The sequence below is a fragment of the Chlamydotis macqueenii genome, chromosome 2, assembly GCF_036417535.1.
Source record: "Chlamydotis macqueenii isolate bChlMac1 chromosome 2, bChlMac1.mat, whole genome shotgun sequence".
In the NCBI taxonomy this organism is placed as follows: domain Eukaryota; kingdom Metazoa; phylum Chordata; class Aves; order Otidiformes; family Otididae; genus Chlamydotis; species Chlamydotis macqueenii.
The window spans coordinates 76,488,681-76,506,625 of NC_141557.1; the positions used below are offsets into that span (position 1 = coordinate 76,488,681).

At 39.7% G+C, this 17,945-nt stretch overlaps 1 protein-coding gene across 1 annotated transcript; it reads right to left on the reverse strand.

Annotated features, from left to right (window-relative positions):
- Positions 1-766: 766 nt before the first annotated feature.
- Positions 767-17,945, reverse strand: C2H5orf22 (chromosome 2 C5orf22 homolog). Its single transcript, XM_086740346.1, has 9 exons — positions 17,810-17,945; positions 14,826-14,971; positions 13,585-13,734; positions 10,681-11,143; positions 7,433-7,495; positions 5,145-5,266; positions 4,212-4,278; positions 3,472-3,611; positions 767-2,080 (listed from the first exon to the last, which is right to left on the reverse strand). The coding sequence occupies exons 1-9, from the start codon at positions 17,906-17,908 to the stop codon at positions 1,948-1,950; spliced, it is 1,383 nt and encodes a 460-aa protein (XP_086596472.1). The 5' UTR covers positions 17,909-17,945; the 3' UTR covers positions 767-1,947.

The window sequence follows — 17,945 nt, forward strand, 5'->3', positions numbered from 1 at the left end:
ACAAATGAAGAGCTCATTAGAAAACTGACAGGTATCTTTCCTCTTGTAGTCAGAAACATGGTCCAGACAACCAGCCCAGCACCACCAACTTTTCCCCCCTGTTCCTTCCCTCCAGTGTCAGCTGACTTGAGAGACTGGGCACATACCACCAGTGAGAAAAGCCAGTGTAGGACAGACCCGAGGGAGGGTGGAGAGAAGTCACTCTCGTTTCAGCCATGGCTCCTAGGGCCTGTGTTGCCTCGGCCAGCCCCCGGATATCTGAGCCCCCAGGAAACACTCAGGGCAGCTTCAAGGACTGTGATGGGATGGGACAGTTAAGAGGTCCTTCCTCCTCACACTTCTCCCCTGCCCCAACATGGGATGCGCCATGGACAGTTGTTCCTTCAGTATCTGTTCCTAAGTATCAGTTAGCCAGACAGAACTGTGCTGTTGCACCCTACGTACTTCTCTTTCTGGGGCTCACATAATTCTCTGTGGCACAGGAGTACCCCTGGCACCTTTGATCCAATGGTTTTTTTTGTTTCCTACGACTTTATTCAAGGTCCAGCAAAAAGCATCTTTAAAAAACAACAAAAAAACCAACCAAACAAAAAACAAACCAAAAAAAAACCAAACCAAACAAAAAACTTTACACAAGCAGTACGTGATCTGACTCCACTTAGTTTCTGTACACAGAGTATCGCTGTGTATAATTTGTGAAGTATTAAGGATTTTGGATCCAAGGCTAGCCACATCTTTGCATCAGAATGCGTAAGCACAAAGAAAATGGGTCCATGGTCATAGAATTTATTCTACTAGAAGAAATATTTTAAAATATTTATGTATTTACAATTTATAATACAGTAATTTATATCAACAGAAGTAGTAGTAAAAAACTGTAAAAGTGCACAAAGTCTCTATAGAGCAGATACTAATGTTAAGATATGAATTTAACTACTTCAGAAGAAATTTCAAGCAAAATTTATTCATAGTAAAAACCAGTATTCTAGGTGGTATTTTCCCTTTTCTGTTTCAGTTTAACTCCTGTGGGTTTTTGTTCCTCCGGAAGTGGCAGTTTTCTCTAGACCAGATTGCTTTCTAAATTAAATAGTTCTAAAACTGTTACTTTCCAAATAGCAACACTGAAATGAGCAAAAACCTGGTATAAAAGGTTTTTCTGCTGACTTCAGTGAAGTTAAATATTTGGTTTAGAAGAAAACATCAATTCAACTCCTTACGAGATTCAACAGATAAAAGCATGCACATGCACGCCCACTTTTTATCCTCAAAAATAAGTAAAAATGAAAATACCAAGACAATGTCTCTACATTAGGGATATTATTTGAGTCACCAATGAAATACTCAAAGGCAAAATAAGACAATATTAATGCAACAGAGTATAAATATAAATGACAGTTTGTGGATGGGGCAGAAGCAATAAGCTGCTCCAAAGAAATGCTGGGGGGATTTCTGGTCATCTCAAGCACAGCAGTTAAGAAAGATCACTATATAAACCAAATGTCTTTAATGGCATTGTTGAGATTTTTTTCTTCTTTAAATGCATACTGCAACTCAGGAACATGACTGTTACTCACTAAATTCCATTTAAAAACTTTGATTACATAAAAGAAATCCATTTATTTTAAGAAGTTTATACTTTTTTTTTTTTACGCATACTTATAGAATTAAGTGAAAAAATACATTTTATGGACAAAAAATAGTTTATCTTCCACTAGGTTTTAAGAAGATAGTAAAAATAATAACCACAGAACTAAGCTGAACAAAACCAAACAAGTGACGGCTCAAATGCTGCTGACTTGGAGAAAGCAATGCAACTCAAAACCAGCTCTTGGTCAGCTTGGGTTCTAGTGCCACCTGCTGAAATAACAGTATTTTTCCCCCTGCAACCGTAGCTAATATGCAATTTAAATTAATCCGCTGCATTAGAAGGCAATACATGAAGAAAGGTCACAAAGAAGATGAAGTGCTTGAGTAATCTAAGTGTACATCCAGTGTGCCATACACCGAACCTAGCAAACTGAGAACTTTTTCTTGTATGATGTCAACCTGCTCTGAAGGGCAATAGTCATCCAAACTTGATCTGTAACAAGGAATTGAAAAAAGCATGAGTGTACAGATATCGCCGCCACCACTACCACATTTTGTATTCTTGCAATGCTCTGTGTCTAGGCGGAAGCTACTTTTGAACTGTGGTGAGTTCTGCCTCGCAGCATCCCTTCAAAGCCTAGCACTGTGCTTCTCCTCACTACTTTCAATGGTAGCAGTTTGCCTGAAGTCGAACAGAAAGTCTGGAGCAGATTAGAAATGTGACCTATTCATCCTTCCAATTCTACTCTCTTCCTGACTCTGACACACAACATATTGGCAGTTAAAGTTAAAATGATCTAACTAAAGGACTGGTTTAAAGTTAAGATTTAAGAATTGAAATACTACTACTAGAATATGTAAAAAAAACCTTGAAAAACAAATCTTCACAGTCCCTGGGACATACCATTATTTACAGTATCTGCTAATGAACTGCAAAAGCACAGCTGACACTTTTTGGATTTTATATCTGTCAAGATCTACATAAATGATTCTGTATTTTCTTTGCAATAATAGATGGTAAGCCTGCACCTGGCACAGGAAATACAGCTTTCTTTTACTGTAGGTATTAGTCATACTATTCCTTTTGGACAAAAACAATTTCACTGCAGCTTCTGCTATGGTTGCTTGCCCTTTAAGGGCACACTTAGTACTTCTGAAGTGATTAAATTACAGGAATTTGTCAACAGATACACTGTGGTCTTCAAATTAAGTTTTCCCAGGACAGATCCCTGGTTCTCCCAGGTCCCTGACCTCAAACTTCACCATGTTCTCCCAAATAATACGCTTACAGTCCTGGAAGCATAACTTTTACCCCAAACAAAGCTGTACTACAGCTTTCTAGAACACAAATCCCTTTCAGCCTATTAGATGAAAACCACTTCCATCAGAAGTTGCACTGAAAACAGAAAACCTATCTGTAGTACAATGAACCATAGAACAAGAGAGTAAGGAAGGTGTGATTTCAGCCCATGCAGGCTTGCCCAAGCTAGCTTTGCTCTAACTAGAAAAAGCAATAAAAGTAGTAGAGATGTATAAACCCCAGTGTTAGCTATCAATCTCAACACACACAAGGCCTCATTGCAGGTTTTACATAGCCTGTGCTGAAGCTCAAAAAGTCATTATGTTTTTACTGCTTTTGAAATCTGTCCTAGCTACTCTAAAGCCCAGTAAAACCAGCCATCAGGACAGAACCTTCTCTTAGCTGTGCAGATACTGTCACTGCCTTACGATCAACATTTTCAAATGTCAATTTTCACTACAGAGTAAGGTTTCCACTTTAAGAAATAATTTAATACGTGCCTATCAGTGCTATATGGATAGAATCATTTAGCTTCGCAATCACATTCTGAGCATCTTAAAGTAAAAGTATCTACATAGTCTTACCGAGCAATTGTCACAAGTGTGGGCTTAGGCATATCTTTTAGTAGATCTTTAACGGATTTTATGAGGCCTTCGATCTCCTCTTCAGTGCTGACATGGTGAGGAAGCTCCATATAATCACAGGTCAGACCAGCCTGATGGACCTACATATAAATTAAACAGAGATTTAATTTCTTTTGATTAATTATTGATACAGCTTATCTGTGTAAAAAGTCTCCAAGGTACCATCCCTAGCCTAGTAGGTAACTTACACCTCTTCAGGCAGTAAGAGCTGGGTTTTTTTTCCCCCAACTTTTTCTTTAAACAAAAGGAATAAAATTCTGGAGGTTGTATGGATTGCTTCATTATCTCCAATACACCGTACCTCTCCTATGAATTCAGAGTATGCTGCACGCCTTGAAGATTATGGGTCTGATCCTTTACAAATAGGTACCTTAAGTTCTATATAGAAAGACCCTGGTGAAATAAAATCTTCTTTCACAGGAAGCAGCCTGAGATGTCATAGTCCTGAAAGATCACATTAATGTTATCTAAATATAGACAAGCAGAGTAGAAATTAAGAAGCTTTGAAAAGGAAAACTGGTCTAAGTCATAAGATGTATTAAAAAAATGAAAACTACCAAAAATGTCACAAAGTCTTGAATCAAGCAGCAAGTCTGAAATGAAACATCATCTCTCCCCTCCCTGTTGAAGCTACGCTTTTGAAATCTGTCTACTTTCTGCTCTTTTACCTAGTCACTTACCATTTCATAGTCTGGGCTTTCCATCCTGGTTTTCAAACTCTGAACTAGTTGAACAAGTGGCTTCATTCTGGAGTTAAAACAAAACCAAAACTGTTGAATAAACAGCTGGAAACATATATTTACCTTAAGTGGATTAAAAAGAAAGAGAGGGAGAGAAAAGAAGAAAGCAGAAGTTAGCGTGGCCTAGAATTTGAAAATGAGATTTGCCTCTCTGTGTCATCTTGCACCTTGGGAAAATGGAAATTATCAGTACTACTGTACTGTTTCAGCAGGTCTTTCTTAGAAAGCCCTTACACTCATACTTGTCTCTGGCAAGACCTCTTTGTGCTTTTAGGGCAGACCTGGAGAGAAGCTGTTGTAGCTCAAAGTTGTAGGAACTTGACAGGAAATGCTTGTGGTCTGTTACACAGGTCTGGGAGTCACTGCTGCATTTGACAGGGAAAATGAGTGATCTTCCTATCAAGGGAAAGCACCGACTTTTGCTGTTTCCTTTCAGCTGAAAACATTCAGTTTAGAAACACAGCAGATGCTGCCAAGATGTTTTGTGGACACTGCTGCTCACAGCCTTTCATTCATTTCCACTTTTACACAGAAAGTAGAACCTTCGGGAGCACCAAAGAAGTCCTTCTGTCGCTTGTTGCTTTGAGAGCTGTTTCACACAGATCACTGAACTTTCAGTCACCTAACATGACTCCCTCCACAGAATTTGCATGAACCTGTACAAGACTGATCTTGGAAGGCTTACCATGGCACTGAAGATAGCAGACAGCCTTTTCTTTTGTTTTGTCTGACTCTTTCTCCTCTAAAACTAAAGGAAAAATGGTAGCCTTGTGTAGATTCTATCTAGCCTCTCTCCTTTTCTGTTAGCAAAGTGCTGGGCTAATCAGTTCCCAAACTACTGTTTGCATTTTAAGCCATTTAGAAATGTCCTACCCAGGATATGAAGCCCACTTCCGTAGGGTCTCTTCATCATCACTGTCACACAAATCTGCAAATGCTGCTTCCAAGTCTTCTAGCTGATGAACACGGTTTTCAACACAATCCAGCAAGCCCTCCTTTAAATAAGGACATATAAAAGCATGTTAGGAAAAAACCAGGTAAGAATGTCACGGGTTACCCTATGATTTAAACTCTGAAATTATTGATCTACTGGAAGTGGGGAATCAGAAATAACTACAGAACATCTTTTCAAGGTGATCAGAATTAATGCCTGCAGAAGCTGTTACACTTTCAGAATAAATCATCTCTCTTTTTCTGTCTTTCCCACAACAAACTAAAAAAGCCAGATCCACATTTTGGCAAAATACACTGTGGAGAGCTAAGAAACTGTATATGACTAATTGTTGGATTTGTTTCCATAACATTGAAATGCTCATATGAGTACAAGCTTTACACATTTTTATAATAAAAGGAAAATGTACTTTTTTAAGTTTTAAAAAAAGATAATATTATTAAATCAAATGTATTTTCAGAAAAACAAAATGGGCTATTTGATGCTTTGAGGTTGTTTCAACCCTGTGTGCCTGAAAAAACATGGAATTAATTTTAAAAATCAGTTATTGCTCTGATCTTGCAAAGGTTTATGGCCTTTCTTAGAAAGTTCAGAACACATAAAGAGGCAACCTTCTTGGGGTGAGGCTACATACATGAATACAGTTGTACATGCAAACATTTGCAGAAAGAGATCTTAAGTAACACAGCGAATGAAAAGCAACCTTGGCATATTTGGTATTAAAAATGCAGTGGTCTGTGAGGGAAAGTTATTAAAAAGCACATTGGAATAGATGGGTAACATTAAGAACACAACAATCCCCTTTTAGGATTCTGCTGGTTGTATCACACGCTACTTCTTTTGGCCAGTGATGCCAAGTTTGGACTAATTTTTAAGAGGAGCTGAGGGCATCAACTACTCACGAAGTGCAGCTTTATGATCCTGTACTGGGGCATGAATAAGATATTTTTCTAAGCAGCACCAGTAACTAACCTTAAAGACACATCCAATCTCCCTCTATACTACTTAAAAACCAAAACCAAACATAAAAATCCCAAACACACTTATGTTGTGGTATAATAAAAATGTACATCTAACCATACTCTGGAACTATGAAAACAGATATTAAGAAATAGACATCTAGGATATTTTCTGAAACTTTGAAAGACACAAAGTTCACTAGCTTTCTGTCTTCAAACCCTTTAAATTGACTGTCTCACTATACAACCATCCACGAATCTAGTCTTGCCTTGTTCAGTTCTATATCTATTCATTACTCACTGTCTACTAACCATTTCAGTTGCCTCCTATAAATTTGTTGGCTTTTGTAAATAACTTATACCCTGAAATAATATTGGGCACTTAAATCACAAGCATTTACCCCTTTTACATTTAGCTACCTTTTAAATAGGTACCTGTTTTTATTGCTGATTGACTAAGAAATATGAAAATCAATTTGACAAACTTCCACATTCCACAATTTCTTTATACACACGTATTAATTGTGATCCATTCATCTGTGATAATTATAAGTGTTAAATCTCTCTGTAATAGTGTTCAGATGAGATTATGAAAGTAATGACAAGACCTTGTTTAGAAATTGCTTGGTGTAACGATCATTAATATGGCTGTCTCCATGGTTTTGGCTCAGGGCTGAATGACTATTTTGATAGCTACAGCAGGCTTACATTTCCATGATTCAGAAGCACAAAATGCATCCAGGTAAAATACCAGTTAGGTATTCAGCATGGCTGTGACTATCATGGAAGAGCAACTGGGGCCAGGAATGGGAGAACCTGGAGGGGAAAAAAAACCAACCAACCCAAAAAAAAAAAAAAAAAAAAAAACCACAAAAAAAACCAAAACACCAGACAAAAAAACCCAAACCAAAACAAAAAACCCCTATATCAAAGCTCTGTTGAGCCATAGAAAGAACGAGATTGCAGATGACTTGCTATGTTTTCATTTCTTCCTTGTCAATTACCACTTGTTTACAGAAATTAATTTTCACACTCAGGCTAAACGTTTATGCAATTCACATGTTTAACCAAAACGTTTAATAGGAAAGAATTCCTAAGATGCTGCTGATTAGCATTCAGCATGCTGCTTAGCTTAATTGGAGACCACTTCATTAAGCACCTTTCATAGGTTCCTTCCTTGTCATAAACTCATTTTTATTGGGTAAATCAAAAGAATCATTCCTTCATACATCCACAAGGAAACAGCATACCTCTGTTGCATTTCTATGAGGCTTCTTGAAACTGTACAGCTCTTGCAAAAGCTCATATTCTGTCTTTGAAAAAGATAAAAAAAAAAGAGGCAAAAAATTAGACTCTTCAAATAAGAAAGACAATCCTCAAAGCCTTCCTTCTTAAAAAAAAAGAATCTGATCACCAAGATCATTCCTCTACTCTAGTACTGAAACCAAAACTCTATAAATGCAGGTGAGGAAGAGGCTGTGAGGCTTAAGAAAGCAACACTTCACGGCCTCAGCCAAACATTTTTTAATTGCTTAACTTTAAACTTGACTTCAAGAACACAGCTTTAAAAGCTATTATTTACAGTCTGTTAGTTAGAGTCTCTGAAATTAAACATACATGCTGCTGAACTAAGGTCCCAATAAGATGCTGTATAAAAATGAAATGGCAGACTTAGGCAGACAAAGCCAAAAGGAGAGTATGACTAAAGGAAAACAGGACAGGTAAAGGCTTCTGGCTGTCTGGCCAACAAATTCACAAGTAAACTATTACAGAGGCTTGTCAACCCTACTCCTTGATAACACTCAGGTTTAATTAACCAAGGATAAACAGATCTCATTATTTACTTAACAACATTAAAAAGGTGAACACACATGAATTTTTCAGAGCAGAGGGAGAAAGGATGTGTAGACTATTTAATTTTTACAGAAATACAAAGCATCTTTAAGGCAATGTTTTGATTTTAGACTTTTGTTGGCGGGAAGACAACACTCTTCAGGATCAGTGAACTATATTTGCTTTTTACCTTTTCCTTGGATTCTTATGTTTCAAGTGTTAACTTTAGAAAAATTTTTGTATGAAATTATCATAATTTACCATAGAGGGAGCACAGATAAGAAATATTAATTGCAAATGAATTTGCTATATCAAGAAGGTACACTGGGTGCTCTGTGTAAGTCCACTTCCAAAAGTGGTTCCTAGAACTGAGAACCTATCATAGTACAAAAAAAAAAAAAAAAAAAAAAAAAGGCACAAGAACCCCTCACCTCCAAAAAATCCCTCCTCCATTATTTTACTCAGAAAGTATTTCAAGCCCTAAGAGGGGTACTGAATTTTATTCTTACATGATAAGACCCCCACAGTTCTTTCCCTTTGCTGTACGCTTCTCTCTGATTCAGAACAACAAGCCTTGCACATTGTCTGAAGAGAACTGTGATCATAAATGTAGAGTGTCAGAAGGTAATAGAGGTTAGGGGCACTATATTCACTTCTTTACTGTGAACAAGAAAGCAGTAGTCTAGCTGAAACTCAAAGATGTCAGATGTTCTCCAGCACAGGCTGAAGTTAAAAGTGTTACAAAGAGATTTAAATCCTCAAACCAGTCAGGATATTGCAGAAGAATTTGTAAACTTAAATGCCATACCCAGTTTTCAGGGCATATTAGTTAGCTCCTAAAAATTCTGTTCACATCAAGAAAAGGTGCTAACTCCTTTGCACCTTTGAGGATCTACATATTTATGACTCTGTACAGGTGAGGTACCTTTGCTATGTGTCGTGGTTTTGTTAATGAGGGGGGGCCTAAGGTGGCAGCTTCTCTAGGAAACTGCTAGAAGTCGCTCCCCTTTGTTCAGGGGACTCGGCCGGGCCTAGGGTGGACCCGCTGCTGGCCAAGGCCGAGCCAATTGGTAGCAGAATGTTCCTTGATAACGCCTCTGTGATAACGTATTTAAGAAGGGGAAAACAGGAAAAAAAAAAGAGAAGAGAAGATGTGAAGCAGCTGAGCGGGGGCAGAGGCGCAGAGGGGGAGGCGCAGGCCTCATGGGCCTTGCAGGCCTCACCCTCTGGCCTCTTGCCAGGCAGCCAACTGGGCCCAACTCGGTCCAGCCCGGCTGCAAGAAGTGGAGAGGAGATAAGAAGCGAATAAGATGTAAAAAAGATCCTGAGAGGCATCTGCCTGCCTGTTGTGAGGAACGGCTGCAGACGCCAAGGTCAGTTCAGAAGGAGGGGGAGGAGTAATGCGGCTCCTGGCCAAGATTCCCCTGCAGCCTGTGGTGACGACCATGGTGGAGCAGGTTGTCCCCCTGCAGCCCATGGAGGTCCACGGAGGAGCAGAGATCCACTTGGAGCCCATGAAGGGCCCCGTACCAGGGGAGGTGGATGCCCGAAAGCGGCTGTGGCCCGTGGAGGGCCCGCTGGGACAGCTGTTCTGAAGGGACTGCACCTCGTGGAAGAGATGACCCACGCCGGAGCAGTTCCACGAAGGACTGTGGTGTAGGGGTGGGACCCCACAACGGAGCAGGGGAGGAATGTGAGGAGTTCTTCCCCGACCATGAAGCAGCAGCGTGAAACAATGTATGATGAACTGACCGCGACCCCCATCCCCTCTTCCCCCCTGTGCCGCTCGGGAGGGGAAGGTAGTAGAGATAATGTTAAGCCTGGGAAGAGGGAGGGGTGGATGGAGGTTATCTTGTTCTCTGTCTCATTATCCTGCTGTTTGTAGTAATAAATGAATAGTTTTCCCCAAGTTGAGTCTGTTTTGCCCGTGACGGTAACTTTAAGGATTTCTCCCTGTCCTTATCGCAAACCTCGAGCCGTTTTTCTTATATTTTCTCTCCCTGTTCTCTCGGAAGGTGGGGGGAGTGAGAGAGAGACTGTGTAGTCTGGTCCCGATCAGGGCTGAACTACGACACTATGCAGCCAAGTTATAAATGGAATACAAGGCAGAGTCTTAAGCTCAAAGCCATGGCATCAGAGAGAACAGCTGCTTGCTCATCCTTATATTCAGCAGTACAGACAAAGGAAATGAGAGTAACAGCCTCTCATCAGGACAAGTTACTGCTCTTCGGATAATCAACACTACAATGCCTTTTTGAAAGGCAGTGTCCCGATACCATTGTGGCTTTCCTGTATCATAAAAATCGACACAATCTGCCATCCCTCCCTGATGAATCCTGCTGTGGGTATCTGGAACATCACCTTTGGAAACCCAAGTACAGCTTTTATGCCCCAAGCAACAAGCTGAGGTGAGCCATACACCTCTGACCTTGAACGTGCACTCAATACCAATTTCAAACATAAGGATCTATCCCTATTAGGCTGTTGCAATTCTTTGGTGTGTACGCTACCTTAGAATGTCTCTCCTTCAAATATTACCATGAATCATAAATCATGATCAGCTGATCTGCTAACTTAGCTTAGATGGAAATCTTTCCATAGACATAAATGCTAGGACTAGTACTCTTTTGTGAATGGTAAGAGGCCTCTCCATTGTCTTGCTTACCTGTGTGTACATTTCTTTGAAGGGATTTTTAACTGAAAAAAAATCTAAGTCAATGTCTAAAACATATGCATCCCCTTTCTGCAGTACTTGGCAGACATCTTTAACAACTTCCCTTATTGGACATTCACTGTTTCTGAGAGATCTTGAAGCTGAGCACTCTGACAATGTTTCTGCCTTGTTCGGGGCACTTGCATCTTGTACTTCCATTTTCTTTGGAGTTGGGATGCTGTGATCAAGGTCACCAGGAGCCACTGATGAAGAGGCAGAAGCAGTGCTTGCTGTGTCATCTGTATCTAGCTTCAGTCTCTTAGCAGATACTACTTCGCCATTTTCTTCCTGGCTGTTTGATGCTTCAGTAGGACTGACGAGAATGACATGTAAATTTAATGGCTTCTGGTTTTCTAGCTGATCAGCAGGGACATAAAGACCATCACTTAAAAAGTAATGATCAGTACCTGTAACCCTACAATTGACAATAACTCACAGTTAATATACATCTTCGCAAAGAGCTTAGGAAAAAGCATGTACACTTAAGGAATCCTGAGAAGAATGAACAGATGCTTGATGGGTAACAAAAGCAACAGAACTGTGTACATAAAATTATCTATTTTAATCCATAGATTTTTAAATTGAAGTTTTTTCCTACTTCTTCATTGCTGAATTAACATTAAAATTCACCCTATATTTCTTATGATAGCCCTACAAGGTTTTCAATGGATAAGAAGAAGTCTACGTTATGTGTTGCTACAGTTAACTTGCCATTGAATTGCATTTTAAAGACAACATCCAGAATTTAACAAGATATTGTCAATATTATGGCATATAAGACTGTCCAGCTATGTATATTTTGTCTTGGTTTGGCTATTTTTCAAGGAAAATTCTGTTAGTTGTGTTTGAGAAGTGCCCTGAAACCCATGGATATTGATTTACTAAAAGTAAAATATTATGTATTAATAGGTAGCATTTAACTTTTCTTTACCACCAACAGAGATTCTCTATTTTAAGTGGGGGAGAGCCAGTAACTCAAGGATGAATAGCTACATTAAAATCAAAACCCAACAATGCTAAAAACTCCACTTACAGTGAAAATGAAAAGCCATATTTCAGCACATTAAGTCTTAAGCATGTTAAAATTCAGATCCAAAATCAAGCTTAAGAAGTGTGAATTTTGGTCACTTACATTATGGCCTCATTTGATTACAGCGTATCATCATCAACCAACCACAAAGACAAAAAATTTCATGAGCAGAAGAAATTTGAAGCTTAGTTGCCCCATGTCTTGTGGCTGGATTATCCTAGGCCTGATAAGGTGACAGCCTGGATCACTACTTCCATCTTGTTGATGGGGCATTCACAGGGCTTCTCTGAAATTCTCCACAGTTCAACATGAGCTCATGCTACAGTCTTCCCTTAGTAGGACACTAAGGTATCTATCGCCTATCCAGCCACCTGATGTCAACAAAACTTTTAGGAAGTTTGTATTTCTGAGGACTCTTTCCCTTTCTTCCTTCATGATTTTTTTAAGCCCAGAACCTGAAGAAAAGGTACCTGACCATCTTCAAAAGGCAACTGGAAATGTTTTCAAGTATTTCTACATGTATGCTAGTTCTCATGGTTAAATCTAACTGAAAGCATCAGCTTTTGGCTTATTATTTAGGTTTACTTTAGGCCTCAGACTCACAACTGCAGAGCTTTTGTGTTTAATTTTAGGTGGTAAACCAAAGCATTTCTCTGCTGCTTTCTGTTAAACTTGCTTCAAAAGATTTATTCTGTTTTGCCAGCAAGAGACATGATTTGTAAACGTCCATTCAAGCTGTACAGAGTTACAATGCAGTCAAATTGTCATTGTCTGCATCCCGCAGAATTATGAGGGGCTGTCACCGGAGCTCAAAAAACAGAATGATTAAGATTGGAAGGGACATCTGGAAGTCTCTCATCAATCATCTGCTTGAAACAGAACTAACTTCAAAGCTTGATGAGCCAGCCCAGGGCCACATCCAGTTAAGTTTTGATTTTATCAAAGAATGGAGAATTCACTGTCTGCCTGTGTACCTGTTTCAGCGCTTAACTAGTATATTAACTTAAGAAAACAACAACAACAACACCACACACATGAGAAAAACAGACTCATCAAGGGAAGGGAAGAGATTTCTCCTCTTATTAAGCATCAGTGAGGTCACATTTGACATACTCTGCCCAGGTTTGGGCCTCTAGGACAAAAGAGATGATAACAAACTGAAGAAGGGCTGTTAAGGTGATTAGGGCTGGAGCACATGATGGGGAAGCTGAGGGAACTGTGTTTGTTTTGTCCTGATACTGGAGGACTGAGAAGGATCTAATGCTGTTACCCAAATTCTCTGTTAAAAATGACTGCTTTCTGAAATTTTGATTTTAATGAAGAGAACTAATTTAAAATTTGGGTAGCTGAAATGAAATGTGAATACCTAAAATTACCTATTAAAATAAGAATGTAAGGCACAATTTTAACTGTACCCACTCACACAAATAGTCAGTCACATTAGGTCCTAAGGAACTCACAAATACAAATTAAATTTCCATCTTTATCCAACAATAAATGAGAAAACTACCCATGAAAAGCTTTAGAGATAGCCTTTGTATTATACAATCATAGAATCATTACATTTGGAAAAGACCTCTAAGATCAAGTCCCACCGTCAACCCAACACCACAATGTCTACTAAACCATGTCCTGAAGTGCCACATGTACGCAGTTTTTGAACACTTCCAGGGATGGTGACTCTACCACTTCCCTGGGCAGCCTGTTCCAAGGCTTGACCACTCTTTCAGTAAATAAATTTTCCTAATATCCAATTGAAACCTCCCCTAAAGCCTATCCAATCTAAACCTCTAAACATTATTAGTATATGATAGCAGATAATTTACCTTATTGTAGTTGTTGATATGTCCTTCCCAATTAAGAAATGGTGTTTTCCTTCTGAGATCTGCTGAGCCCAGGGTGGGTGAAGCCATACTACTTGAGAAATATGGCCAGCATAAACAGCAGGCATAATCCAGTTCTCAATACTTAATTCACTGTAATGAATAGAGAAAGGCTGGAGATAATACTGTTACTTTCCCTGTATGTAAAACAAGGTCAAGAACACAACAAACATCTTCCACATCTTGAAAGCCCCCATGCAAATCAGTACTCTGTGTAAGGTTCACATCATCAAAGAAAGAAAAAGAGGGAAACCTTTATTTGTAAAACAGACCCAAAATGTCTACAGCAGAATTTTAAAAGTCAAGATTATAGACTGCAATCAGCTTTACTCTGAGTATGGCACTTTGATTATAAATTATATAGATTTGTTGTCCTTTCTCTTTTGACGCATCACACAGAAGAAAGTACAAGGAGCACCATCAACACTGTTCTAAATAACTTCAAACTGACCTCAAAGAGTATTTTAATGTAAACCACTTTAAGTAAATTTTAAATTTCTTATTAATCGTACAAAGAAAACAAAATATTGACTACAGATGGCACGATACAATTACATATATACCAATTACATAATCTTGTCATTGCTGTAAATCACTATAAACTGAAGCAATCAATACTTATTTTAAAAAAGGAAAAGAAAGACAATAGCAAAGATCACTCTGTGGCTTCTTACCTACCTAAGAAGTTGGGGGAAAATATTGGTCTTAATGATCTTAATAAGAAAATCTTGTTCAACTTCGCATATTCACCATGTCGACATAGAAGATGTTATTTCAATTCCAAAGTCAATTTTTCAGTATGAAAAGAGAAAGGCTGTTCTAAAACCACAGCTCTTCAGACATAAAGCATCCCCTCAGGGTGCTGTCCTGTTACTCAGAGGAACTAATTGGCCTAATAATATGATATACTACTGAACAACTAAACAAAGTAAATTTGTAAGTCTTCAATTGCTTCATATAAGACTTAAATATTTGACCACATTAAAAAACCACAAACATAACTTTTTCCATTAAAAAAAAAAAAGTTTTCAGCAAAAGTGAATCAACAGAAAATACAACTTGAGGCTGACTTGCACCTCTTTTGTTCCTATGTCCTACTAAGCAGTCATACCAATATTCACTGTAAAATAAAGGCAGTAGGAAAGCTGACTTAAAAGTATTCTGATGCAGTATCCAGGACTTACCTAAAAAGAGCTTCTTTGTCAAATACAGTGTCTGCAGGCATATTCACAGGAATAAGAAGGTCTGGATGGGAATCAAGATGAACAAAGCTGATGTTACTGGCAGGAAGATGCTTTGAACCAATGGCACGATAGATAAAAGGTAGCACCTAAAACAACACAAATAATATTTCCATTGTAACCAGTGAGCTGAAGAAGTGCAACGGCTATAACAGCAAAAACACTAATCCCACTTTTATTCCTTTAGAATTTGGGTTGGAGGACATGTAAAACAATATAAAAGGGAAACAACTCCAGCAGCAAGACAGCTCATGAACTGTAATCATTATGAGCCCAAGAGTTTCACATGTGAGAAGCTGCTGAAGAATCATAGCTTCACTCCCTCTTTCCTTCTTTATAGGAAGTCTTGTTTGCAGAAGCTCTTCTCACTAATTTACAACTGAACCCCAGGAATGGCTTTCCTCTTCCACAGAACATTACCCTTGCATTGCCTTCTCCATGCTATAAAGCTTCCTCACCACGCATGGGTACTGTGGAGATAAAAACATCTCATTACTTGTGTTCTGTAAGTTAACCAATAGAGAGTGAAAACTGACCCCACCATCATTTAAGCTGTAGCTCATCTTTTATCCTATCCCCTTTGCAGAAAGGGCTTCATTCCTAATCCCCACATGATTTAGCGGCTACAATAAAGAAATTACCTTTCTCAAGCGCCCAATTTTATTCCCTGCTGCAGGTCTTCCCTCAAAGGTGGGAAAAACAGGAGATGAGGCAATGCATCAGTTTATAGCGGAGCAAAGCACTGAAGTGTAATAACACAGAGTGACAAGAAAACCAGTGGCTGATTCATGATACCTCTTACACTGAGCTGCAGTACGTGGAGTCCCTCCCACAGTTATGGGACAGTAACTGCCTTAGCCAACAGAACAAATCCAGCAAGGACTCTGAACCACAGCCCTGTTATACAGGGAATGTGAAAACTGTGAAAGGACTGGGCAACTGTTGCTGTTTAGTCCCATTTGGCAGTTAAAATACCATGCAGTTGCTTTCCCACTCCCTGCCTCATTGCCCGCCCCCCCGTGGAATAGGGAGGAGAATTAGGAAAGAAAGAAAGGTAAAACTCATGGGTTGGTATAAAAACAATTTAACAGAACGCTAGAGGAAAAGAAAACAAAAACAATAAAAGAACACATTTTAGCACATAATTTAAAGGACAATAGCTCATAGTGGATCTTGACACTTAGCTCTCTCTCAAGTAGCAAAACTACACCTCAGCACCATATTCGCTTTATATACTGGGCATGATATCACAGGGTTTGGAATAGCCCTTGTCTAATTTGGGTAAACTATCTCAGCTGTTGGCTAATTAGTGAACTATCCCAGCTGTGTCCTCCATCCAAGTGCCACACTCCAGCTCCTCTCCCAGCTCAGGTGAACATTAACTCTATACTAGCCAGAACCAGGACAGCAACAAAAATTACATGATTTCTACATTACAACAGAAATTGAGCTATTTTTTTTTTTTGCATAAAACTGATTAAGATGACAAAATGCATGTACTGCATGGGCATAACCATAAAACATGACTGACAGTTGAAATCTGGACTGTATTCTATCTGTCTAGTAATAAATTCCTTAGTTCACCCACTACTAGTTATGTGTATACTGCTGTAATAGTAGATAAAACAAGGTTAAAAATAACACAGGTTCCCTGATCTGACTTTTACTTCTTCGGACAAAAGAAGTGATCTGGCCTACCTAACAACCTAGAATTATTGCTTTTAAAGTTCAATCTTAGGTAAGTGTTACTGCAAATTGTGAGACTAGGAGAGGATGGAGGAAGACACAAGTGACTAGGATCTCTAACCTTGCAAGTTCTCCTGCTTTAGATTAATAACAACATTTCCTTTACACCAGCTGTTATTATTAATCAAAGTATGATGCATCTAGTGACACCCTGCCCTACAGGAACATCAGTGTCAGTAGGACCGTATAAATTTCCTGTGAAGTTCTTACACTTTGGGATGAAAAGCCATATATGTTTTATGCAAGACAGGCCAATGCATATATACACACATATACTGAAGATGTAGTGTATATATTTAATATTAATAGACTTTGTTAAGTTAATTGAAAATAGAAGTAGAGAGAGTAAAACAAAGACAAGTCATTGGAGTCACAATTTCAGTACTGCTATCACAGTGACACTCTTGGTACCTGGTTATTACAGAAAACCTGCTTGTTAGGATATGATTATATGTTGTTATGAGATGGCTGATCTCACAATGGCCCAGAGAGATGGCTGTTGCCTCATCCCTGGAAACATTCAAGGCCAGGCTGGACAGGGCTCTGAGCAACCTGATCTAGTTGGAGATGTCCCTGCTCCTTGCAGGGGGGTTGGACTAGGTGACCTTTAAAGGTCCCTTCCAACCCAAACCATTCTATGATTCTCTGGTATTTACCAATTTGCTGTTGGCATGCTACATACTCTCTAGGGTTGAGTTTCCAGGTACTGCACTAATGTCTAGCTAATTCTAAGAGCAGTGTAATGTAGGTACGTGGGTATTATTTCCTTTTAACTACAGCAACTACGACCCAAAAAGGCAGGGGGGTGGGGGAAATCGCAATAATTGCTTAAAAAGATGCCAAAATCCAATCGTGGCATTAATTAACTCAATCATTACATTAGGAAGGAAATTCAGGTCACCTGGGCACTGAACTTCATTTATGTTTCAGCAGCGCAAGAGAACGTGGGTTCAGGGTCTGTGCGCGGCGGCGGCGGCGGCGGCGGCGGCGGGGCGGGGGGGGGAGGCCCCGGTTACCCCGCGGGAAGGCCGCCGGTGACCGCACAGGGGTTCCGCCGTGCACCTCCCTGCGCTTCCACCTGCCAGGCTGAGCCTCCGCACAGCCGAAAAAGAAAGAAAGAGACAAACCAAGCTCCTCCCCGTGAACCCCCCGAAGGACTCCCCGTTCCACCGCCCACTCACGTCCTGGTGATCCTCCACCACCCACACCGGCAGCGCCGGGTAGGCCCGCAGGCAGCCCCCGCGGGGCGGCTCCCCGCTGCCGGCCGCCGGGCCGTTCATGCCGCGGCGGCCGCAAGCTGAGCAGGGCGAAAGCCGG

Excerpts from the sequence above, each read along its gene's own strand:
- C2H5orf22 (XM_086740346.1), bottom strand. The coding sequence starts at position 17,908 with ATGAACGGCCCGGCGGCCGGCAGCGGGGAGCCGCCCCGCGGGGGCTGC. Across the intron at positions 5,267-7,432 it reads CTCATAGAAATGCAACAGAG|GAGGGCTTGCTGGATTGTGT; the intron begins GTATGCTGTTTC and ends CCTTATTTAAAG. Across the intron at positions 2,081-3,471 it reads ACACTTGTGACAATTGCTCG|ATCAAGTTTGGATGACTATT; the intron begins GTAAGACTATGT and ends TCCTTGTTACAG.